This window comes from Siphateles boraxobius, unplaced genomic scaffold (assembly GCF_051911475.1).
Source record: "Siphateles boraxobius isolate OS27281-9 unplaced genomic scaffold, OSU_SipBor_1 65, whole genome shotgun sequence".
Taxonomy (NCBI): Eukaryota; Metazoa; Chordata; class Actinopteri; order Cypriniformes; family Leuciscidae; genus Siphateles; species Siphateles boraxobius.
The window spans coordinates 860170-886517 of NW_027509192.1; the positions used below are offsets into that span (position 1 = coordinate 860170).

The 26348-nt window shown below is 39.0% G+C and overlaps 1 protein-coding gene across 1 annotated transcript; it reads right to left on the minus strand.

The window, feature by feature from the left end:
- Positions 1 to 542: 542 nt before the first annotated feature.
- Positions 543 to 25883, minus strand: morc2 (MORC family CW-type zinc finger 2). The gene is made up of 27 exons (XM_077210060.1): positions 25689 to 25883; positions 24457 to 24626; positions 23877 to 23930; positions 17277 to 17311; positions 17100 to 17168; positions 16904 to 16994; positions 16699 to 16807; positions 16452 to 16611; positions 16244 to 16355; positions 13506 to 13631; positions 13252 to 13331; positions 11900 to 11982; positions 11629 to 11714; positions 11329 to 11469; positions 10263 to 10417; positions 9526 to 9654; positions 7535 to 7640; positions 7318 to 7450; positions 7150 to 7236; positions 6176 to 6457; positions 5753 to 6037; positions 5591 to 5654; positions 5370 to 5508; positions 2043 to 2219; positions 1771 to 1864; positions 1502 to 1690; positions 543 to 1310 (listed from the first exon to the last, which is right to left on the minus strand). Exons 2-27 carry the CDS (start codon positions 24519 to 24521, stop codon positions 1242 to 1244), a joined length of 3120 nt encoding a protein of 1039 aa, XP_077066175.1. The 5' UTR covers positions 24522 to 24626; positions 25689 to 25883; the 3' UTR covers positions 543 to 1241.
- Between the last annotated feature and the right edge of the window lie 465 nt (positions 25884 to 26348).

The window sequence follows — 26348 nt, forward strand, 5'->3', positions numbered from 1 at the left end:
CTCTTTTTTTACATTTCATAAATTATTGATACACTAAGTTGTGAAGTAAGGTTACCTCATAAATTTACAGCATTCCTTGTTAGTTATTGTGTATTTCAGCTGCTGGAGAAAAGCGTGCCATTTTCCATTGAGAAAAAAAAATATGGTTAGGAATTTAATATAAAGGTTGTCAATTTACATTTTCAACTTAACTAAATCTTACTGAAACTACACCACACAAAAAAAAAAAAAACAGGGAACTCTATTCATTTTTCAATTCATAACGGTTTTAGAACCTATGTTTACAGTAAAAAAAAAAAAACTCCATACCTTTATATATATATAATCAAATTATAGACGTCATCACATTTAATTTCAACATTTGTTCAATATATTTACACCGTACTAGCAGCTCTGCAAAAATGCAACATCTTAAAGCCAGGCATGCCATGTATATTTAATATACTTTTTTTTCTTCAATAATTAATAAACTAAATTGAGGTTACAGGTCAAGACCATAAAGTTGTTGTTTTTTCCCAAACAAACAGAAACATTAGACCAAATGTGCATCCTAAACTTTATTGGACTGTTTTAATAAAACTTTTTAAAAAATATTCTCAGATATAAAGATGAAGACTAAATACTGTAACTGAAGAGGTTAACAGCGTCAGATCAGTGTTTATTCCAAAAAACGGAAACTGGAAGGTTAAAAATAAAACAACACGAACTGAATATCACATCCAAATAAATGGAAACCGAATTAGGAAGTAACTCAAACTTGAGACAATACGGATCACAAAGCAGCAAGTTAAAGCCCATTTTCAGACTCAAAATTTCGAACTGTTTTGAAAGGAGTCAATGCGAGCTGTGAGAACAGCTGAGGACTCTTCCATAAAATTGGGTTGAGAATGAAGCTTTACAATACTGAGACCCTAAAAAACAGCCAACATGATCTCAAAACCTCAATGTAGACTTAAATCAAACAAAGTTGTGAAACTGCAGGTTCTATGAAACCATTTGAATCTCTCATAACCTGCAGCCCACAAGTTCAGTCTGTTCCAAGGCTGAGCTGATGGCCTGAGTGGCGTTTCGAACCCAAAATTGTGTTGAAGTTGGCAATGAAGCTTTTTCGGTCACAGTATATAGGGATGAATATGCGGCAGACCAGCAATCATCTCCAGTCTTCAACTAGAACTCTTAATATGCATGAAACACAAATGTAGAGAGTGAAAATGAAGGTAAAACAGAGGAGATGCAGGGTTTCACTCTCCCTTTGTGACCAAATCTTCAATGTAGGCGTCCAGCTCATCATCACTGCTGATCTCAATATCCTGCGGAACAAAATACACACATGATCAAAGGAATTCCAAACATTCTTTTCCCATTGATAATTCTAAACAGCTCCGTATTCTCATTTCCTTGACAACAGTCCACAAAATCAAAACAAATAGCAAAATGGATTTATATAGGAATATTATAATGTGTGTCAATGCAGTAATGTAAGTGTGTGTGTGTTTCAGACCTCCTGGACTTTCTGCAGAAGAGCGACGATGTTGGTTCTGAGTTTACGGAGTTTCTCTTCAGATTCGCGTAGTTTGGCTTCTGCCCCGCTGCTCTTCTCCTCAACGGCTCGTGCCCGAGACTCGGCCCGCGTCTGGTAGGAATTACACAGACTCTGGAGTCCGGCCTCATACTGCTGGAAATACTCTTTCTGCAATGCACAAGACACTAAATTGAGCACTCAAATCATTTAGCCTTGTTATAAATATCTCAACCAAGATCTGTACTCACGATGGGAAAGGCCACAAGGTCCTCAGCACTCATAGTGTTCACAGAATCTTTAGGGATTCGGAAATCCGGAGGGAAAAAATACCGTATAAACGTCCTGCGCAAAACAAACCATGAATGTAGGGATGAAACACACACACAAAAAACGCACTCATAGTGTTCACAGAATCTTTAGGGATTAAGAAATATGGAGGAAAAAATGGCATATAAATGTCCTGTGCAAAATAAACCATGAATGTAGGGATGAAACGCACAGATCATTAACAGAAACACACCTCATCATGGTCACCAGGCCTTCTGTGGTCTCTCTGCTGGGCCCGCTCTGAGTCGTGTCAGGCTCAGCAGCAGTGGGCGGAGTTACAGACCGCGCTGGACCCTGATTGGTGTCTGGACTTCGTGACTCTGGAGAGGCTGGACGCATAAGACGGACATCATCGCTGCCCTTAAACACCCTAAAAACAAACAAACAAACATTTGATGTACAAAAACAACTACCATTTTGAAGTTGCGATGAAACAGGGTCGGAAATTAACGGGGTTTGGGGTAAAAATGGCAAAAAAAAAAAAAACAAAAAAAAGACCCACCTCTAACTTAAAGCCAGGTTTCATTTGTTCATCAATTGCAATTTTTTTATTTGTTCTTATTTTATTACTGAGTGTTTAAATTTACTGTGCAAATTTAGTTTTAAGTTTCAAAGCTTTATGTGAAAGCTATTGCTACAAAATGACCCAAATTATAAAAAATATAATAAACAATATTATTTTTAGATATAAACAAATCTATAGCCAGGTTTCCATGGATTTTTTTGCCAATTATCAATGGCAGTTGTATTCAGGTAAGAACAGTGGCGGGCCGTGCATGTCACACCTAGGCATCAGTGGTGTCCTACCTGAATTAATAACCTTTAATAGTGTGGCAGCGCAGACTTTCTATAATTGTTGTGAAATTGCTGTTTTTATTTTGCACTGGCAGTTATAGGGTTAATGCGGTGAGTTGGGAAAAGGGCGGGTAGAGAGAAACGAGCGAGTGAGTTCGGCTTGTGTGTTAGTGTAGTTGTTCTTGCATTCGTATAAGTTCAGAAACAGAGCCTCTCTTGTCTTCTCCAAGGGTTGCAATAGTATTAATGTTTGAAAAAAACATTCAATCATAAATTTCTCAACTAATAGTGAAGCAGTGGGTTTTAGTTACTAAGAAATCAGTTTTAAGCCTATTCATTGTTAAATCACAGAACAGAGTTTAAAATATATTTCTGCGCTACTGAATGACTGTGTGCAATCTTCACGTGATGAGCACGCTACTGTCTGTGTGTGTGTGTGCGTTACAATGCAGCAGCGCATTGGTTTAGGACAACGATTAACTTACGTGTACAATAAGCGGTTTAAAACTACCGTATTTTCCGCACTATAAGGCGCACCGGATTATAAGGCGCACCTTCAATGAATGACCTATTTTAGAACATTAATTGTATATAGGGCGCACCGGATTATACTTACATATAACTTACATTCGCAGCCTGACTCATATGAGTATTCATGTGCGGCGGCTCGCTGACAGCGATGGCACGCTGTTTCATATATGACGCCCCGGTTACCTTGGCTTGAACGGGGAACGTTTTCTGAGAGTTTTGTAGCGAGTGCGCGGCGCCGGAGGCGAGGGGTTTATTAGTAAGCGTGAGCGCGCTGGGGCGGGCATGTAATTTACATTCGTAGCCTGACTCATACGAGTATTCATGTGCGGCGGCTCGCTGACAGCAGCAGCTGGCTGTTTTGAATGAGACGACCCGGTTACTGTGAACGGGGAACGCTTTATGAACATTCTGTGAAGCGCGAGCAGCGCCGGGGACAGTGTGTCTGTTCGTATGTCTGTTAGTAAGAGTGAGCGCTCATAACCTGATTTATACGAGGTTGAACTGGCCGCATGACAGAGCGGTAGGGATGGGACGGTATGAAAATTTAATATCACGATTATAGTGACCAAAATTATCGTGATTATCAATATCACGTTTTTGTTAAAACAAGATGAAAGTGTTAAAAAAGAACTGATGCTCACACTGAAAGCATTTCAACAAGTTTTATATTTGAGAATCAACAAACAACAAATAAAACGAGCAGCTCTATGCACTTTTAAAGCAAGATTCTATTCTGTGGCATTTCCTTCCTTATAATGACCGTCGTCAATAGCAACGCATTATAACTCAGCGCACATTCATGTACAGTATATGACAACGGACGCGCGCTCTCATTTCATTCAAATACAACTTGTCATCTTGCGTCTCCGTTTTTGATTGTATTGAAAATGAAATCAGAGTTGATTTATTGTTTACAGAATTTGATAATATTGTTGTGATCATCTTGTCTGGACGAGTTTTGTACGCTGTACAAAATGGATTTAACAGGTAAGAATAGAGACATTAATCTCTATTCAATATGTCCCCGTAATTATGTGGTAAAAAAAAATAGGTGTAATAAGTGTACAATGAATATACATTATTATCTCTTAAATGTCACTCTTAATAGTCTTGTTTGAACTTGTTCGTTCGTCTTTGGCTCAAAGACACTTATTGCTGCGAACTTTTCTTCGCGGAAGCTTCAAGTTTATTTCAAGTGAGTGAGATAAAATATTTCAACTCAAAACAACATGTTGTGCCCAATTATTTCCCAGACGTAGTTTTAGTATTGAGATCAAAGTTAACTTGCCTTGCGTTCGCTACAACAGTCGATGATGATCATACAGGATGACTCGGCAGATTTGAAGTGTTTACCCCTATCGCAGTGACTTTGTTTGTGCATGTTCTGCATACAGAGTGACCATCCACGATTAAGTTTTCCTCAGAACTTTTGTAAAAGACGAAATAGGACAACACCTCAGATTTGGTCCTCTTAAAAGGCTGAAAAATCTCCCGAACACGGTCACCGCCTTCCGCCATTCCTCCTTCTCGAATAAAAAGAAACCCCAACATTGCGCGCCTGCGTCAGACTGTTGCTGGCTGGACAGGATTTATATTGAGTTATTAAAATCGCGATAATCAAACACGGTTTTAATGATAATTGAATTTTAAACGATATTACTAACCGTCAGTACATTTTATCGTCTTTTATAGTGAAACAGGTAATCGTCCCATCCCTACAGAGCGGGCATAAGATGGACACGAGCGGGAGTTCGCGGGCGAATTTAATAACACGGAGCGTTATTAACCAATTGATCCAATTAACCAATTGATCCATATATAAGGCGCTCCGGATTATAAGGCGCACTGCCGTTTTTTGAGAAAATTAAAGGCTTTTAAGTGCGCCTTATAGTGCGGAAAATACGGTAGTCGATGCTGAGTTTAAAAACGTCATGGCAGACCATTAAAGTCGAATAGTCTGTGCAACCCCTAGGAGTTTCCCTTTCAGACACAACATTTATAGGAGGAGACTATTTAAATAAGTCACACAACATGCTTTGCTGTAGTGTATTAACTGGCATTTGCGCCATTATTTAACACTCGAAAAAGCATTTTGGGATTGCTTTCTTACATTAATTTGCCCTGTTTAGTATATCTGGCCCTTTGTATGACATAAATGTGGTAAATATTGATTAGTGTATGATTGTGCATGTACCAGCGATCTCTTGGAGTGTTCATGGGAACGTAGTCGAACTTGACTTTCCAGCGTACATTGTCCTTTCCCGTCTCTACTGCGGTTACACGACCCGTGAACCACTCGCCGTTCACCTTTGCCTCTACCTGCATGCCTTTATCTACAACACACACCATTGATTAGATCTCGACCACACAATTCCACAAATCTCTTTACTTTCTGAAATTATATACATATATTACCTTTCTGTGCATTATTTTTTATCACATCTTTCTTCAGATCTTCATTAGTGCTATTCGTGATAACCTAAGAGAGAAATTCAGATGAATTAAATATGAAATGAAAAAGAGATGAATTAAATATGTATTGAGTGTGAATTAAGCGGTGTGAATGTGATTCTGTACCTCAGTGTTGGGTTGTTTGACTGATGCTGTTGCTGCTGCAACTGGTTTTTTTTCCACTGCAGTTTTCCCTCGAGCCTGAACAGATGCCGCCATCTTAGATTTTTTGGGTTGAGGTTCATCCTCTTCTGACGCACTTTCTTCTTCATCCTCTTCTTCTTCCTCCTCCTCCTCCTCCTCTTCACTTTCTTCTTCCTCGTCATCCTCCTCTTCTTGGACTCTACCCTTCTTTATGTTTCCTTTCTTGCTGGGTGGAGTTTGTTTGCCAGCAGTCTTGGCGGACGATGGCTAGCATAAAATATTTACGTTTTTTTAGTTACGATATTTTTAAGCACTGTTTGACATATTTTTAAAGTGTGAAAACACAAGATATTGAAAGTTTTAGTTTATGTATGTGTTTTTGAGCATGTATGTAAGACGACTTACTGTAGTAGTGCGGTTCTGCATGGCACTTCTGCGAGCCGGCGTTTTTGTGGGCGGCGTTGGGGGCGGGGCTACAGGTTTGGGGGCGGGTTTTGTTGCCTTCGCTGCCGGGGACGGCTTCGCTTTGGGTGGAGGTGCTGGTGGGGTCCGTGCGGGTCGTGAAGGAGGCGTTGGTTTAGGGGGAGGAGTTTTTGTTATCTGCGGTTGACTGACAGCTTTTCTGACCACTGCAGGGAGAGGTGGTGAACGTGGACGGGGTGCAGCTCGCTGGGATGAGCGGGTCGGCTGTAAGGGTTGAACAAAATAAAGAGAACAATAAATAGCTTGAAACCTATCAAAAACATATCCAGGTCAAATTAACCCTTTCTCTTAAAAAAAATAATATGCCTATTTTTAGGATCATTATTTTATGACAGTGAAGCATATTCCCAGTTATATGGAAGCTTGTTTTCGCCACAGAATAATAATAAAAAAAAAAAGGTAATTGAGACTTTATCTCACAATTCTGACTTTTTTTTAATCAGAATTGAGTGATATAGTCACGATTGTGTTATAAAGTCAGAATTGTGAGATATAAACTCGCCATTACGAAAAAAAAAGTCAGAATTGCAAGTTTATATCTCACAATTCTGACTTTATACCACAATCGTGACTATATCACGCAATTCTGATAAAAAAAAAAAGTCAGAATTGTGAGATGTAAACTCGCAATTGTGAGACAAAAAATAGCAATTATCTTTTGAAAATGTTTTATTCTGTGGCGGAAACAAGCTTCCATACTGTTATCATACTGTAATGCGAACACAAATATATTATTTAAAATGAGACAATCAAGTATTTATACATCATGGTAAAAATTGTCCAGCTGCATTTGGCCAGAAAATGTGCTTAATTGCAGTAAAAATAGTGCAGATTTAAAATAAAACCTTTTGGTGTGCGTTTCATCCACAAAATATCTAGATACACACATACTGTACCTGAGGCGTGCGCTCTTCTGTAGGTTTTGTACTGACATCTAGAGGCAGCCGTTTTATATCTGTTGCCGATTTTATTGTTGTGGTTTTCTGAATTAGGAGAAATAAAGCATAAATTTAACCAAAACAGACAGAGAAAAGCTCAGAAGAGAGCTGAGCTGACAGACAGACCTGCAGGGACTCCAGTTTCTCTTGCTGCTGACGGATTTTATCTGACAGATCTTTCCGTTTGTCCTCTGTCGACTTGATGTCTTTTTTCAGAACGCCGACGGGCAAATTCTGCTTCTGCTCAGACGCATCACACCTAATGAAACGGAACAACAAACAAAACAATAAGACACACACAGTCTTAAATGGTTAGACTGCTTCTGGTGACTAGTTTCCCAACCTGTCCTGGGTCCCGTCCGGGTTCATGAGACACACCCAGCTGTCTGGGTACCGTTTGTCCACAGCATCCATCTGAAACGGCAACGTACGCCATTTCAAACACTTATCTACAGGAAGATAAAAACAATTTAAGAAATTAGGTTCATACAGGGTTATTCAATTAAAGTTCCAAGATGCCTAGGCTCTATATTTTCCTCCGTGCGGACGTTCAGACAATGATTTTTTGCAATAGCTATACATTTTCATCTGAGTATCAGCAGTAATTAGTAGAAGAAAAGAAAAATCCTACACACAAATAGTCATCAAAGATGAGGATATTGGGCCCTCGGAGCCAAAGCAGAGAGTCTGAGAATTTTCAAAATAAAAATAATTGTATTTGCTACATTCTTGTTTTCGGCAGCGTTTAGCGAAAGTATCAATCTATTTTGCTGCTGTTAAAATAACCACATCTCCTGCAGCTCTTAATGTGGTGCTTTATGTCTTTAGATGGAGAAAGAAACAATGCGCATGTGTAACGGTTACTTAGTACATTTACGGTAATTTGAGGTACTATGAGAACTGCGCATGCGTGTAGAGAGTAGGGGTGTAACGGTTCACAAAATTCACGGTTCGATACGGTACAGTGGTGACACGGTTCGGTACGTTTTCGATACAGCAAAAAGAAAGAAATGCCAGACAAATTTCCTATTTATTAAAAGAAAATAATTTTTAAATAAGTGTGAGTTTTCCTACATCTTGAAACTTTTAGTTTTATAAATGGGGGCAATCTTTGACGGATGAACAGATAATGTTTTGGTCATCACATTAAAAATAAATATGATTTAAATATGATTACATTTAAATATGATAATATTTGAGTTTTGAAGTGCTGGAAAAAGATGCGTGATGTACTTGAAAGCATTTGACTATTTCTCCAAACATCCATGGTTACAAGTTAGTGTTACTACATTAAATCCATGGTGAATGTCAGCGTCAGCGCTATTTGATCCGTTAATAACGGAGAAATTGTAATGCTTCTCACTAGAGCTTGCAGGGATGTTATTACTCCGGTGGCAAATTCAAATGCTTTGTTTAATGGATCTCTTAGCGTGTAGTAACAGTGTCGCTTGATCAAGACAGGCTCACGCTGCACTGATGTTGATGGTCCAAACTGATAAACGGTCCGCGAAGCACAAAATAATGAGCGCAGTTTCGTTCCGCTTTCATTATGTTTGCCATTTGATGTTGCGCGTTGTGGTGGTTTTACTGTCTATGGGTCGCGCTAGCGCGGATTTTGGTCGGCAGGAAAAATGGTCCAACGAATCATTCGGTTTGTAATGCGTACCGAACCGAAAGCCTCGTACCGAACGGGTCAAAACAAATACATGTACCGTTTCACCGCTAGTAAAGAGTGTGTCTGTAATAGATGTGAAAGGTGAGGATTAGAGATAACCGCTCTACCGACTTTTGTACTCTTTCTTTTATTTCCCTTTCTATTTGTGACCAGAGTTGAATGTTTATTTGTCTGCTTTTTCTCACTCAATCCCCATGTATGCAGATGAGTGTGACGTTTTTATTAAATTATTTTATTAAACCCGGGGAAAATACGCCATCTTTCGTCTCTCGTGGATCTTTTCCTCCGACACCACATATTGTTTTTCTCTCTGGGCAACAACATCTCAACTTTGCGTTTAATGAAGCGCATTTTGCTCTAGATATAAATATTAGAGGATATAGCAGCAAAAAGATAATTACTATAAACTGATTTATAATTACCATAACTGATAAACTGAGTAATACGCTGATTACTATAAACTGTAGAAAAGGTAAAATGATACTGTAATCACAAGTGCCACAATTAGAAGCAACATTCACAGCTTACTACTTTTGCTTAAGAGTTAGGATCAAATCAGTAACCCCGAGTATGAGCAAAATATTTTTTTAGGATATAAATGTGTTTCTGGCATGTTAAAGAAAGTTTGTGAAGTGCTGAGAGTGAGTTTATATTCGTACCACACTGGATGGTGACCGGTATCTCCATGGCTCTCCGTCGGCGAAACCGAATTTCATTTGATGGGACGGAGTTCCAGTTGGCCGACAAATAGCCAAATTCATCCCAGAATTTCACTATACCCTTCTGAGCTGTTGAGGGAAAACATTACAATAATGTTACAAACATTATTAAAAATTATATATGACTGCGCATGTTATTAAGGCTGCACAAGATATCGAAACTATTGAAATATTGCAAATGTATATACAGCGATATGCATATCGCAACGGCTTGCAATAACTGGGGTCATGAACAAAAGACAGAGAAAATCACTCACTGCTCTTGGCTGAATAACTTTTGTAGCTTTAATAAGAATCAGTATCCTATATATATTTAATTCAGAGATTGAAAACTAAGTCGTGTTTTATTTTTACATTTGATTATTCAGTTTCTCTTGTTAAATTAACCTAATGTTGGCCTACCTGAAACCCTAAACACTGGTTTACACTGATGTAAAAATAACACTGCTGTTCACTTTCAGAAGTTATAGGGATGTTTTCTTGTCAGAAAAAGAATGTGAAACACATATGTAGGTTATATAATTTTAAATATATTTTAAAGATAATTTAAGTTTATTTTACACACTTTAAGCATTATCGTATCGCATTATTTAATGAGTTATCGCATATCGCATTTCCTTCAATATCGTGCAGCCCTACATGTTATGAACAAAAAGACGACAAACACATAGACTGACCGATACCGATGTCCTTCCAGTACTGGGCGAGATATTCTCCCATGGCTCTCAGTAAGTGTCTGTATTCTTTAGCGTCTGCAAAGTCCTGCTTGTTGTGCGTTGGCTCGAGCACTAGATAGGGAACATCCACCACTCCTACAACACCTCCACAGGCCCTGATACACACACACACACACACACACACACTGTTAATGCTATTGTTACTAGAGATGCACCGATGTATCAGCCGATTTCTGATCAATTTACAACCATCGGCACATCAGCTATAGCATATATATCATCTATACATATATAATCTAAAATTCATGCAGTGCTGGTATCTGCGTTTTAATGTTAATCAAACAACAAAAGACAAAAAAAATGACTAAACTTTTGTAACTTTCATAAGGATTAATATGTATATGATTTCCACAATGCGGAAAACGCGGACAGAATCCAGTCATAAAAACGGAAGTTCAGTTTTACTTAAAGTATTTGTGACAGAAATATTTTACTTTTGTACAGTAGAAATTAGCTACGTCTCAATGTAATAATAATATATGCATTTAATTTATACAGTGAAGAATATGCAGTTTTATTTTACATTTGTTTACTTTATTTCTGTACCTGAATATACAGATAAAGCTACCTAAAAGCACTGTTTATTTCACATGTACAGCACTTTGGTCTGCAGGTGCAGTTGTAAAGTGCTTTATAAATAAATTAAGTGAAGTATGTATCTTTGTTTCTTTTGTATTTGTTAAATGGATCCATTTATGCCTGCTGTATTTATGTATTTGTGTATTTATGCCTGCTGAATGTTAAATGGATCCAATCCATGTTTAAAAATTATTTGATGATACAGCAATAAACTTAAGGCAAGCTTTTTAAAATTTGCTGATTTAAAACATGATCAAAACACTATTTATTTTAATGACAAAAGTTCAAACAAGACAGCAAGAGACAAATATCGGAATCGACCAATAATTGTTTGTTAAGATTGGTATCGGCCACAAAAAATTGGTGCATCACTAATTGTTACACATCAGCTTGTACAATGCAATATCTGTGTGTGATTTTCACTCACATTCCTCCCTCCAGCTGTGGTCCCGTCTTCTCATACATCTTAATAAGACGACTGCAGTTATAGACGAACATACCATCCTGGTCTCGTCTCTCGATGTTCACGCCAAATATAAAGTTCAGCTCCTTGGGTTCTTTCAAAGCTCTGAAACAACAAAATGCTGATTTGAAACTGCAAATTAACCTAGACAATAGTGTGTTTTCAAGGATATGAGGCTATATTAGACCAAAGTAAAATTTGATAACTATAAAACATCTTTAAGAGGTCATAGTGTATTTGTATGAGTGGATGAGTGTGTGTTACTTTTGTTTGGATGCATGGATGGCTTGTTTTCTAGTAGCTTCGGCACGTAACGCCACAGCTGAATCCTGTGCCTTTCTCAGTGCGGCCTGAAATCATATGAGGAGAACATGACACAAATTTATTAAAAACCTGCAAATCCGACAAACTCATAAGTGCAATTTATGAGCTTCTGAATTCAAAATGATTTAACAAATAGATATAAATTGATAAATAGTCCAGAGTTGTGTTCTTGGTCTGAATTGTGTGCGTGTTGGGATGGTCGTGGTCTTACTCTGGCTTCTTTGGATAAATCATCACCAAGCTTTAACTCCAGGGCACGAGCTTTACTCTCGGATTCCCGTGCCTTCTCCTCAGCTAGAGAGGAAGCCAAACATATGCTCAAGTCAAGTGCCATTTATTTATACAGTGTTTTTCCTGCATTGACATTTTTTTGGCGGGCGACAAAACGAATTTTTTGTCCCGCCAAAGCCTTATTTGATCAGTTATTGTGATTTATGAGTGATGTTGATGTCAGCTGCGCATGTTAACAGAGAGAGAGAACGAACAAAGAGTCCCTCCTTCCGAACGCACTCTCTCTCTCTCTCTCTCTTCAAACTAAGCACTTTCTTTGCTCTCCCTCCCTCACACATATTAATCTAAATCACCAATGCAACGCTGTTTGCTACCTGTAAAAAGCGCAGAAGAGATGATTGATTGGTATGTTTACATCTCTCAACCCGTGTTTCAACTATATTAGCCTATTTATTACATTTACTTAACCTGTTAGTAATGTCTTGATTATTTAATGTGTTTTTAAACAAATTTGTCATGAAAGCAACTTATGACAGCCACTGTGTAAATTATTATACGAGTTGAAAAGTAACTTTATATTTAGAATTAGAAGGTAATGCAAAACCTGCTGTATGTGCAATTTACCGTTTTCTTTTATTTGAGCGTTGATTATTATATCTAAAAATAAATAGCAACTGAATTTAATAATTTGGGCTCTGTTGTTAAATTTTAACCTTTAATATTTTAGTAATGTGTGATTAAGGCCTCCCCATATAGTTTACAGCATTAGCTAAGATAGATTTTTTTTTATCCTTTAGAAAATTCATTATAATAGAATTTATTTAAACACAAAACAGTTTAATAAAAAAGAATACATTTTGTATTTTGTTTTCTCCCTCCTGCTGTACCGAACCGTGACTTCAATACCGAGGTACGTACCGAAACGTCATGTTTGTGTACTGTTACACCCCTATTGTGTGTGTGTGTGTATATATATATATCACACTACATACATCATTATACAAGAAAAGACAGAAGAAGAACTAGGACAGAAATATAAGCACTCACTTTACTAAGGATCTAGTCTAAAACCAATTTATATTTCCTCCTCTGTTCGAATCTTTATCAAAGGAAGAGCGAGATGATGCCTTTACAAAACTGCCCTTTCCTGTGAGCTTTTAAAGCAAGCAGCTGCATCGGTCAACACTTGAGATTCAGTATTTGTGGAGTTAAAAAGCAGAAATGACCAGATAGAGGAAATGCCATCATAACCCACAAAGTCAACTTCCCTTAACACCCACCTGCGATACAAGTCCAGTTTGAGCTGTTTATGTGGGCTGGGATTAAACTCACCGAGCTTCGAGAGGTGATCTGCTTTCTTGACCTCCTGCTCCGCACGGGTTTTAAAGCGCGTCGACGTGTATTTGTACATCCTAGAAGTCAAAAGAACAGGATTCTGTATTTGGGATTGTTTTTGCCACCGCCTCTGAGGGAGTTACAAGAACGCTCCACTATAAAAAACTAGTACTTTTTCACAACATTGAGAGGTTTGATTTGAAACCCTGATGCAGTGTATATGTGTGAAGCTGGCATTTTTGCACGTTTACCTAGGGTTATACAAGCAACAGGACAATCGCTTGGTTCGAACTTTGTGACTCTGAATGAAGATCCTCATTCTGGGGTCGATGTACAGGACAGCAGCATACGCACGGAAGGACCTCCTCTCTGGCTTTCTGTTTAGAAAACAAAAGTACATTCAGTATCATCAAAAAACATCCAACATTGCATTATCATGCTAAAAACACACTGTATGCCAGCTCAAGAGAAACAGACTGATGCAGGTATGACGTCAGTTTGTCGGCCAATCGGCAGATCGCATCACGCTGGTTCCCTCGACAAAAACCCAATAGGATTTTGCCATAGGCTTTTGGATTATCACTAAAAACATGCTCTGTGATCAACAAAAGTTTATGATACTTGCATGTTTTGTCCATTAAGATAATTATCACAGATGAACACAACTTTGATGAATTTTGAAGCCTAAATGCAGTCGCCAGAAGTAAAAAGCTAAAGGTAGGCTATAAACGAACTACATCACGAATTCAACGTCACCATCACTAATCCTCCGACAACTCTTCCAGTTTTTATCTAAAACATTTTTGATGAACGTTTGAGTTAGAATAGTTTATAAGAGCACAATTATAAGCATAACGATGCTGTAAAAGCGGACTGAGTTTACCTGTACGGCGTGATGACGTTTAATCTCCTCGACAGACTCTGTAGTCTCATTTAGCCACTTGTTAGCAACCGCCTTTTTCAAGACACGTAACAGCTTCATAAAATCACGAGTGGGGTAATACTGATGTATTTTAGGTCGTAGAATAAAACATGAAGGTGGTCTTGAGCTTGTGTTCACCACAGACCTTATTTCAGCCATTTAACCAAAATCACATTAAAAAAAACATTGACTTCGGGACGATGGAACCGGCAGTGCTAAAATGCAACTCGCTTCTGCGTTTTGGTTTACAAAGTGATGTCATACCTGCACCACTCTATATCAGTCGGTTTATGACAATCCTGCTCCCAGAGGGCCAACTTTCTGTAGAGTTTAGATCACACCTGTCTGCAAGTTTCTAGAAATCCTAAAGATCTTGACTAGCTGGTTTAAGCGTGCTTCGAGTTAGTGCAGCTTGATTATGGCAAAAATCACAATTATTTAACACTATTATTGGTGGGTGATATGATCACAGTCTTATTTAACGATATGAGTAATTTAAAATATCAGTGAAATTTCTCAATTATCTAAATTAATACTAGGTTAAATTGTAAGAAAAAGGTCCTCAAAGCAATTACACATGGCAAGTAAACAGTCAGCAATACAATAAGAACAACAAAGAAACTAATTACAAACAAAACGGACAAATAAGCACAGCCGAATGAATATATGAATTAAATTAAAGTTTTTCAGGAAGATGTACTAACAGTGGTATTCAGATAAGTGATAGCCTAGAATAGAAAATGTAATGATCAAGTGTAAAATAACACTGCATAGTCTTGCTGTATACATTAAATATAGATTAATCCTTATTAAGTTATTCAGGCAAGATCAGTGAGTGATTTCCCTTTGTCATTTGTTGTTTGATTATCATAAATGACATATTATGCCAGCTAAAGACTTCAATTTCAGCGATCCTATAAGATCATTACAAATCACACTGTACGACATGGATCTAATAAACTTGGGTACGACATGTACTGTATGTAGACTGTATGATGATGAGAATAAAACGTCATCACCATGCGCTAGTGGTAAACAAATAGAGCAAGATGAATCGCACTTTGGAAATTGTGGTTTTTATATAAGAGGAAGAGAAAGAGGAGAATATGTCGCGTTGCTCATTACAGCATTTCATGTTGCATTTCTATTGGCTAGTCAGTAGACATAGGTCGTAACAGCAAACACACTGTGAGATGATCATGATACATTTACGACAGTGTCAGAAAATAAACGCAGGCTATATCTTTGGTCACAAGACCGTGACAACGGCCGTCTTTGAATCCTCTCACTGAACGACGGAGGACCACCGTTTAGGAGCCACTACTACAGAAATCGCCTCGATTGGTCATCTTTAATCTGAGACAACCCAAAATCATACAATGTGTACCGGGCATAAGGCTGCTGTCACTTTAAGAGCTAATGCACGGATCCAATAAACTGTTCCCTCAACTGTTTACGTATAGATAAGACAATCTTTAATATCAAACACGTCCTGCAGTTTAGCAACAGTAAACTGCATTTTACAACACTCACTTGTTATTAGGCTGATTTGGATGTTAAAGTCCCCCTGTAGTTAATAATTTTATCCCTTAAAAATCATCTTTCATCACTAAAATGACATATTTAAACATTTTTTCCTTGTTGCCTTAAAGTAGCTTGAATGTAACTTTACACCCTTGCCTCATTTAGCATACGCGGTTCTATGAATATGCAAATTAGCCCCACCTCCACTAATTAAGATCAACTCGTTGACGATCACACGTTGACCTGATTGGTTACAAGGTAGTTTGTGACGTCAGAAACACCAGCGATTTCAAACCATGTTTTTGAGACTGTCTTTTGTTCACTGCAGTTTTAAGGAGAAAATACTCAACAATGGTGTTTATTTATGAATGTGCACATGGTTTGTCTTGAAGCATATTAAAAACACCATATAGACAGTCAATTACGATTTCGAAAATCAATTACGATTAATCGCACAGTCCTACTTAAGAGTTATTGCTAAGATCTGCAGAAATTGGACAAGATACGACAACCCTGGTTATGATAATTAGCGTATGGACTCACACTCCCTCTACGGGCGTCCCGGCCATCATAATGTCCTGGTGGTCCGTCTCCACATCCAGCTCCGGCTCTCGGTTATCCATCAACTTCAAATTATAAACTACAACTAGTGTACCTACGAACACACAATACTCAGATTTAACGGCCTCACCAGACACAATCTGATTAACCTCAGTGATTTAATTTCAGATAAAGTGCTGTAAAAACCAACCACTGGGTCCTTCGATCTTCTTGAACTGCCGAAATAGCTGCTCTTCGTTCTTAAAAGGAGAATACTTAAAGATGAGTTCAGTCTCAGTAGCGTACTTCTCAGTGTCTTGAGTCAGAGGCTGCTGGGTTTTCACGTCCCAACTGGGTAATGGGACAATCACCTACGAGAACAGGCCAAAAGCATTTAGAGATCTGCTCTTCGCTTAGAATGAGCATTTGTGTATAATGCTTCGCCATCAACTTCTTACCTCATCCAGACCCTCTTCTTCATGAAACGTTCGCGACAAAAACAAACACGTTAATTTGTCGTCTTTTTTGGTGAAAAGAATGAAGTCCTTCCCAATACGCATGGAACCCCTAAAAGAGACCAGGATGTTTTATGTATAAATAAAAACATAAATAACAAGATAATGGCAGTTCATCGGTTTCCAAGAAAAGTGTAACGATACTTACGACTTTAATCCGTTTCCATACTGGCCGATGTGAGTGGACTCTGGGAAACGTTTGCTCGATTTGCCGAACTGGATGACATGAGTGGCTTCACCTATTAAAAAACAGTTCTGTTGTCATCACTGCTGTGTATGAAATCTTGATTGAAAATGCATGCATTTTGTGGTATGAAGGGTTTGGTTTTCTTTGCTTTACTCACTGGGGTCCATTCCAGTGCCATCGTCAAGAAAACACAGCATAAACCCGCCTCTCAGATCGGGTCTCTTCTCTGATTGGTGGTAACAAATGAATATTAACAAACTATTTTGCTATAATACAGATTTTAGCAAATGTTGAAATTTATTTCTACAAGTTAGGTAAAACCATTGGATCTAACCTGTGTAGATGTCTATCCGTGTGGCATTGGCGTCTCTGTAGAAAATAAATGGAGTGGATGTTCACTTCAACAGTGCAAATCTTTTGATGATACAAGCCCTTTTTACAGCTGGTATTAAAGGTGCTTTAAGCGATGTCACACGTTTTTTAGGCCAAAACATTTTTGGTAACATACAGCAAACATCTCCTCACTATCCGCTAGCTGTCCCCTGAACACACTGTAAAAAAACGCGGTCTCTGCAGACACCCCAGGCTCCAAACACGGCAACAAAAACAAACTGGGCTAACCCGCACCACGAAACATAAACTGTTCCAGCCAGTAACCGACAAGAAGGATTTGGGGGGGTTAGTGCGCAGATGAGGAGGAGGGAGGGTCTAACTAGCCTCCATTTTGTTTGACAATATTTTAAACGTCAACAAGAAGTGACGTCACCCGATATCGCTTAGAGCAACTTTAAGATGCCAGTAAGTTTTGGTCGATCGGATCACAAGTAGACGAGGGAGACACATTCCCGTTTACACCTGGTGTTTTAAAGGGGTGGTTTACTGCTTTTTTTCTTTGAAACAGGCAATGGGCTCAGATTGGTTTGTTGGGCCGGTGTGTTGCAATTGGCTAAACTGCGTAGCGCATGTAGTCCGGACACTTCACGCCCATTACCTTTACAGGCGAAAGTTGCATGTTCCGGTCAAATCAATGTAAATAATGGTGTCAATACTGCCTATCAGCTTGAGCCAGAATCAGACCCACAAAGCGGCAATGAAGAGAGTCAAGCAGAACCTCCCCAAACACGGCTCTTACAAAACGTTTCTGAATGGTACATTTTTGAATCATTATTATTATTCTATTCTACTATTATTATATAAGAATTTCGATATGCTGTTACTTGAAAATGCTACTGCTGCTTGTTTGTTTTTGAGATACGGTTTTCTCCTGATTAAATTTTTAATATAACTGAATAAATTACTGAGTAATACCGTTTTTTAAAGTTATTGTTTTGTCTATATAATGAACAACCGTTTATCTATCCACAAAACTTAGTTTACTCGGTGTATCGTTTTCTTTAGGTGTAAGTTACATGTGGCAACTGTGTTAAAATGCCAACAGAACGTGAAAACATCTGATAACAGCAGCTGAAGTTTGCGGTTGCGATAACATATAATTTTTTTAACTTCATACACGTTTGTCTTATACACACAAAATAGCAAAGAACTAACTAGCTACAAACAGCGTTGGCATTGGTTTACGTTCTTGATCAAATCGAAAAATTACGTCATAAACTATACATGGAAAATACATTTACAAAATTAGTACATAATTACAAATTCAGGTCCCAAATGTTTGTACGCGTTTGTCATAGACACACGAAATAGCATAACTAAGTGGCTTCTAAAGCCAGCGCTGGCATTTGTTTACGTCCTTGATAAAAACTAAAGCATTACATCTAAAATTACACATGCAAATAACTTTAAAATTATTAAGTCTCACTTACTGGTTGTGGCCCAACAACTGCTGCCTCTGGTTTTAAAGTTGGAACTGCTTCATGCTTTAGTAACAGTTTGTTGTTGAATCCAACATTGAATTTGTGGAGATTTTGGAAGCTGTCTTCCGTAAAATGCGCAGCACAGAGAGCTAAATTACGATTGTAATTTTCTGGAACATTTCTGGAACATACAGGTCCTTCTCAAAAAATTATGATAATGATAAAAATTTAACTTTCGTATATTTTAGATTCATTGCACACCAACTGAAATATTTCAGGTCTTTCATTGTTTTAATACTGATGATTTTGGTATACAGCTCATGAAAACCCAAAATTCCTATCTCAAAAAAATTGCATATTTCATCCGACCAATAAAAGAAGTGTTTTTAATACAAAAAAAGTCAAACTTCAAATAATTATGTTCAGTTATGCACTCAATACTCTTTCGGGAATCCTTTTGCAGAAATGACTGCTTCAATGCGGCGTGGCATGGAGGCAATCAGCCTGTGGCACTGCTGAGGGGTTATGGAGTCCCAGGATGCTTCGATAGCGGCCTTAAGCTCATTCAGAGTGTTGGGTCTTGCGTCTTTCAACTTTCAACTTTCTCTTCACAATATCCCACAGATTCTCTATGGGGTTCAGGTCAGGAGAGTTGGCAGGCCAATTGAGCACAGAAATACCATGGTCAGTAAACCATTTACCAGTGGTTTTGTCACTGTGAGCAGGTGCCAGGTCGTGCTGAAAAATGAAATCTTCATCTCCATAAAGCTTTTCAGCAGATGGAAGCATGAAGTGCTCCAAAATCTCCTGATAGCTAGCTGCATTGACCCTGCCCTTGATAAAACACAGTGGACCAACACCAGCAGCTGACTGTGGGTACTTGACACTGGACTTCAGGCATTTCCTTCTCCCCAGTCTACCTCCAGACTCTGGCACCTTGATTTCCGAATTACATGCAAAATAAAAAAGTAAACAAGTACTTTGGACCACTGAGCAACAGTCCAGTGCTGCTTCTCTGTAGCCCAGGTCAGGCGCTTCTGCCGCTGTTTCTGGTTCAAAAGTGGCTTGACCTGGGGAATGCGGCACCTGTAGCCCATTTCCTGCACACGCCTGTGCACGGTGGCTCTGGATGTTTCTACTCCAGACTCAGTCCACTGCTTCCGCAGGTCCCCCAAGGTCTGGAATCGGTCCTTCTCCACAATCTTCCTCAGGGTCCGGTCACCTCTTCTCGTTGTGCAGCGTTTTTTGCCACACTTTTTCCTTCCCACAGACTTCCCACTGAGGTGCCTTGATACAGCACTCTGGGAACAGCCTATTTGTTCAGAAATTTCTTTCTGTGTCTTACCCTCTTGCTTGAGGGTGTCAATGATGGCCTTCTGGACAGCAGTCAGGTCAGCAGTCTTACCCATGATTGCGGTTTTGAGTAATGAAACAGGCTGGGAGTTTTTAAAAGCCTCAGGAATCTTTTGCAGGTGTTTAGAGTTAATTAGTTGATTCAGATGATTAGGTTAATAGCTCGTTTAGAGACCCTTTTCATGATATGCTAATTTTTTGAGATAGGAATTTTGGGTTTTCATGAGCTGTATGCCAAAATCATCAGTATTAAAACAATAAAAGACCTGAAATATTTCAGTTGGTGTGCAATGAATCTAAAATATATGAAAGTTAAATTTTTATCATTACATTATGGAAAATAATGAACTTTATCACAATATGCTAATTTTTTGAGAAGGACCTGTAAATTGTAGCCATTGTTGACTAACTACAGCGTCCATAGGAAGCCCGAACACAGAAGACCTGACAGCTGGGTGAAAATAAAACACTTTCGACGGCATGGCTACTGCTCTCCACTATAACTCTTCCTCTTAAACAAAGCAGCAGAAATATGGCCATGCCTCCTTTTTTGAATATTCCAGAGGCAGGGTTGATTATGGGTTAGTTACGTATAAAACCCGGGAGTATCTCGCTGTAGTCCCATTCGAGTCGTTTTTGTAGGCATTAAAGCTCCAGTAGGTAATTTTTGTAAACAAATATTTGTTAAAACTGTCATTATGTCATGACAGTAGAATATGAGACAGATAATCTGTGAAGAAATCAAGCTCCTCCGGCTCCTCCCTGTGGTCCTATTGCCATTTGCAGAAATACACCGCCCCCGGTCAGAAACAACCAATCAGAGCCAGGAGGAATGTCTTAGCAGTGTCAATCACGCTTGTGTATGCGCTGATCAACCCTCTCTTGCACAGCGCGAGCGCGTACCGTCGTTCGTGACTCTCCTGTTCGAACTCGTTCATCCAAATGAACAAATCTTTTTTCGAGTAATTTCGTTCTGGCATTCAACGAACGAAATGACTCGAAAAAAGATTTGTTCATTTTGATGAACGAGTTCGAACAGGATCACGAACGTGCATCACAGAACAGAGCAAGGCGAGCATTTGTGCTTATAAAACTTAAAGTTTTTTATTTATTTTTGAAATGACCGATCGTTTCGCTAGATAAGACCCTTATGCATCATCTGGTATCGTTTAGAGCCCTTTGAAGCTGCACTGAAACTGTCATTTGGTCCTCGAAACGTTTGTGTCCTATTGAAGTCCATTATATGGAGAAAAATCCTGGAATGTTTTCATCAAAAACCTTAATTTCTTTTCGACTGAAGAAAGAAAGACATGGACATCTTGGATGACATGGGGGTGAGTAAATTATCAGCAAAAGTTTTTTTTAAGTGAACTAATCCTTTAACGTTATTTTATTAGCTATTTATAACTTATAGAAAGAGTGCAATGTTATAAAGTTACATGTATTGCAAGATACATAATGATTTGAGGACCAAGTTTGTTGTCAAAGTATGGGCAGGCCATAGTCAATGTAAAGCATATTGTTGATGTTTCGTCCCTATTAGTGAATGTTCCATAACTGTTTATAATCCGCCGTCATCGGTGGCCCTGTTTACTAGCCTGCGCGTTCACGGCAGGCTCCGCTGTGGGGGAGGAGCTGTGGAGGGAGGGCTGTAGCGCAGCAGAGAGCAAGGGGGTTGGACCTGTAAGTTGTGCTTGTTCAAATTTTCAGGCTAAGTCAACATTTTCTCAAAACTCCCTACTGCAGCTTTAATCTTCCTGATTTTTAAAAGACGATATCTCTGCTTATGTTGAACTTTCAGCGCAGCAACTTTGCAGATACTGCTCATGCACCAACAGCAACATTACACACTATTTAAAATGAAAAAAGTGAAATCGCAATCGACCACCCCTTTAATCCGTCTCTTTTGTCCAATTTTTGTCCTAATTTCTTCGAGGGGATGGTCTATGGGTGGGTAAATGTAACGGCTTTTTTTTCCAGACCTTTCGATCTAAAGGATGAAATAAGCTCATGTAATTTACATATGTACATGACCGACGGAAAATCACACAGAGAGCATCAGCTTTAGGCCCCATCCACACTACTGCGTTTTAGTTTAGAAACGGAGAATTCAAACGAATACGATCTCCTTCCACACCAGCGTTTCAGCTGCGTATTAGAACTGATCTCCGTCCACATTAAAACGACAGAAAACGTGGATCACTTGACCATTCACCTACACTGGGCATGCGCGTGCCGGTGTAAACAGGAAACAGATTGACTATTCCTCAGATTAGACGAAGAAGAAAGTAGCTAAATTACCTCTGGAAAGATTAGCAATGTCGAAGACCAGAGATTTCTTTTCATGGACCGACGACGAGGTGGAGCTTTGCACAACAGCTGCTAGCAAAGACATCAAAGTCAGTAACGCTTGTAATTCATTATCCATGTTGCAGTCACTAACGTAACTGGTAGTCCAGGCTGTTGTTGAATGTTTTCTTCCGGGGACGGGTCATGTGATGGGTGGCTGACGAATCAGGGAAGGATACGCCATGACTGATGACACCCAATCAGAGAGCCGAGCGTGAGCCTCTGCGTCATCGTTTTGACCCGTCTTCACTAAAACGCCCTCCGGAGATTAAAAACGCAAAACGGGTTCGGCAGCGTTTCTAAACTTCTCCGTTTTAGGTCTTTGTTTTTGCCGTTTTGGTCTGGACGGGAGGTGCAAACGTAGCAAAAGGTCTCCGTTTCTAAACTTAAATGCAGTAGTTTGGATGGGGCCTTAGTTTCTGCTCTGACAGACACAAGACCAGCCGAACGCTGTGAGTGTGTGTTAGAAATCAGGATTGATGAGAGAACATTGTGCTCGGTACGTTTATCATCTTCAAACTAAACTTGGGTCTCCAGTCGATAAAGTTTAAATCCCGTCTGTCTAGAGCTCTTCGTAATGTTACTCATTAGATCAGTAGACGGAGAGAAGACGCTCTTCTGTGGCGGTTTGATCACATTCGATCGCGTGAGCGTCTACACCAGTACTTCTCAAAGTCCGGACTCCGGTCCGGATCCGGACCCGGAGGGAATTCAATCCGGACCTGCCTCCATTTCGTATTTCAAGAGCACTAATTGTGTGTAAGGGATTAAAAGTGTGGATTTCCTACTTTGATAAACACATGTTAAAATCTTTTGTTTATGTATTTTTTGAGATGGTCCGAAATTAAAACGAAGGCGGGATATTTAAAGTTTTCCTCTGTGATTTAGTTGCCATGACATCCAGTGAGCGTATGACTTTTGACGTAATCGGGCACGACGCGACAATTCACCACAGTAAGCGTTTGAATGAGTGTTGAGGATGTCATTGTCCAGGAAAAGAAAAGTTGACAAAGAAAATAGAGTTTTCAAAGATGATTGGACAGAGAGGTATGCATTCACAGATATCCCAAGTCTCTCCCGGAAGTTCCAGGAGTCTCCCGCATATTGATAGCGGCTCCCTGATGCCCGCAAATTAGTTCAAATCTCCCAGAATCTAGAGCGAGCGAGCTCCAAACCGTGTAGCGCGCACACGGCAGAGAGGGAGAGAGCGAGAGACCTTACATGTGTGTGCAAATGTGCGTGTGCCTCATGAAGCGCATGTAAGCCCCATCCAACACCCCCCCCCCCCCAACAAAACCGCCCCCCACCCCTCCTCTGGGAGTGTCGAAAGTTATCGCCAAAACCCATCTTAATACCAGGTGAAAACAGCACCTTAGTGTCAGTAATATTTATTTTTATAAACAAAATTGTGTTTGTACCTTGAGTTGTCCACAAGTTCAGCCAAAGCTCCAAAAAGAAACTCATGGGTTGTCCTGTTGGCAATAATAGAATCGATCAACAACAAAAGAAATTACCTTTTTCATGGCCACTGTTACTTTTGTCCTTTATGGCGATAAATACCCTCCCAAGTATTTGTCAAAATATTAAAATAATGAATACATTATTAGAACATTGTTATAAATGTCTAAACAGAGCAACATCCCCATTCAAAATTTTTCTTTGGCCTCCAATTCACAAAAACATACATCGTTTGCAATCCCATTAATAATGGGCGCATTACTTTGCTCATCAATGCTACAGTAACTTCTGGGTATATTGTCATTGCAAACTGCTTTATGGAAAGTAAAAGCAGGATACTACTGACTGTTCATGGACCATGCAATGCATGCCAGCACACAAAAATGACCACTTTTAAAAATCAAAAGTTCCAATCTGATTGGCTGATTGATTGAGTCAGGGCGCACAAGCTTTTAGCAGTCCGATGGAAAACAAGGTTGTGTAATCTTTGTTTTGTTGCTTGCAAGAAAATTTGTAAAACTAACTCAAATTGATACTTACGAGTTTGTGTGCAGATATTCAAAGGTGAGCTGAGCTCGGTTTAGTGAGCTATAATTGTAGGCCATCGTCTCAAAATAAAACAAATTAAAAAAGAAAACTAGCTGACTGTATTCACGTCTCGTCTCTACATTCTTCCCATTTCATGAGAATCATGTGTGATTGATCAATACCTAGATAACAAACAAAAACAAGCATGTCAGTACAAACTAGCTATAGATGCAACGCAAAATTGTAATATCACCTGTTTACAAACTCATTGGAAAAGACTATGTTCAAAAAGGAATATTAACACTGTTTACTGGGATCTATGGGATTTAAAATTTTTTTAAATAGTGACAACAATGGGCAATATGCAAAAATACGAAAATTTCAAACAGTAGTGTGCGTCCTTACTGTTTTGTCACATCCAGCGAAATTATTTTTTTGGAAATTAATAATGTTAGATTGCATTTTTAGTTCAATTTCAACTGAAAATGGCTTGACTATGGGACGAAAATATATTTGCAATGCATTAGTATGGGATTCAAGTGCATTGCATTGTGGGATTCCACACAGCATTATGGCAAATGTATTTGCATAATGTGCACAGTATGCATACTGCAAAAATAGTAAAGTAGTATGTTATTGCGAGAATAACTTAAAATTTGAGAGAAGTATTAGTAATTGTTGAAAACGTACAAAACTATAGCATTTGCCATTCTGTGTGCTTTTTCCACCTAGTCATATTAAAGGTTTAGTCATACACTTCACTTTTTTGGCCAATTAATATGAACAGAAAAGGATGTACCAAACCAAAATGATAACCTTTCCTTTAGCATGCATGATGCATTTATTTAACCTCAACATACTTTTGCTATATAAAATGATAATGCACATTTTTTCCCCTTCTGGCCTAAATAATGACCCAGACAGGTGAGCTCATGAGTGGGGTTTTTACTGTCTGTCCTTGAACTGATTAAATTTACAGAGAAACACACGCGAGGCCATCCCATGCTGCCCAGGCCCTTGAGATCCATGCAACAGCAGAGACTGAACTGCTAACACTTTCATCGGCAAACAGTCAAATCAGCATCTAAATCTATCACATTTAACTCCTGGCTCACACAATAAAGCATGCACAGAATAACTGGTCAAATAACTGCGGCCTGCCCAGAAACAACCGTCTACAATTACAAAACCAACAGCCTTTGTACAGTAACACAAGCAGTAAATGTGACTTCAATAATGCAAACCATTTAACCACTCCTCGAAGTCCGTTTGTTTTTATCCAACGATTTCTGCCTGCTGCATGAGGAAACCTACGAAACAAAACGTGTTTATTCCTTTTTCGTTCATAGAAAGTAGATGCAAGGCCTCGAATCGCTCCAGCAAGCGTTTTCCCTCGAACAACACACACGAGCACCGAGACAGCTGGCCACGCCCTCCTCGCCACGCTCAGCCAATCACATTACCCGCTGACTCATTAGGCGCGTCTGATTAGTTGAAGTCGCCGTCATTCAACGTAAAGCAGGAAGTAAGTTTGCTGGTCCATGAAGGAATGTGGTGTGGAAAAACGCGGGGAGGGAATCGTGCTAAAGCACAACACGACTAATCGATAAGCTGGTCTGCTGCGATTGGTTTTAAAATCATATAAAAGGTAATAATGATAAGATAACTTTTATGTGATATTAAAATACAGGTTAGCATGAATGCAGTCGGGTTTGGTTAGATACGTTGATTTTACTAACGCATATATTTCTGTTCAAAGGTGAAAAACGTGTATGTTTTTTAGCAAATCGTTGCTGGTAAAAAGGGTATGCTGCTGATGATGAAAGTTGTATGTAATGGACGAAGGAGACAAAATGTCTGCCGTGTTTTCTGAACATAAAACAAGCTGTTTGAACACTTCAAAC

What these genes read in the sequence shown, in the direction of transcription:
- morc2 (XM_077210060.1), bottom strand. Translation starts at nt 24,521, where the DNA reads ATGGCCTACAATTATAGCTCACTAAACCGAGCTCAGCTCACCTTTGAA. An exon ending in TGGCACTGGAATGGACCCCA is followed by an intron (nt 16,995 to 17,099) that starts GTGAGTAAAGCA and finishes GTTTTTTAATAG; the next exon opens with GTGAAGCCACTCATGTCATC. An exon ending in TGCAGAACCGCACTACTACA is followed by an intron (nt 6,038 to 6,175) that starts GTAAGTCGTCTT and finishes ATTTTATGCTAG; the next exon opens with CCATCGTCCGCCAAGACTGC.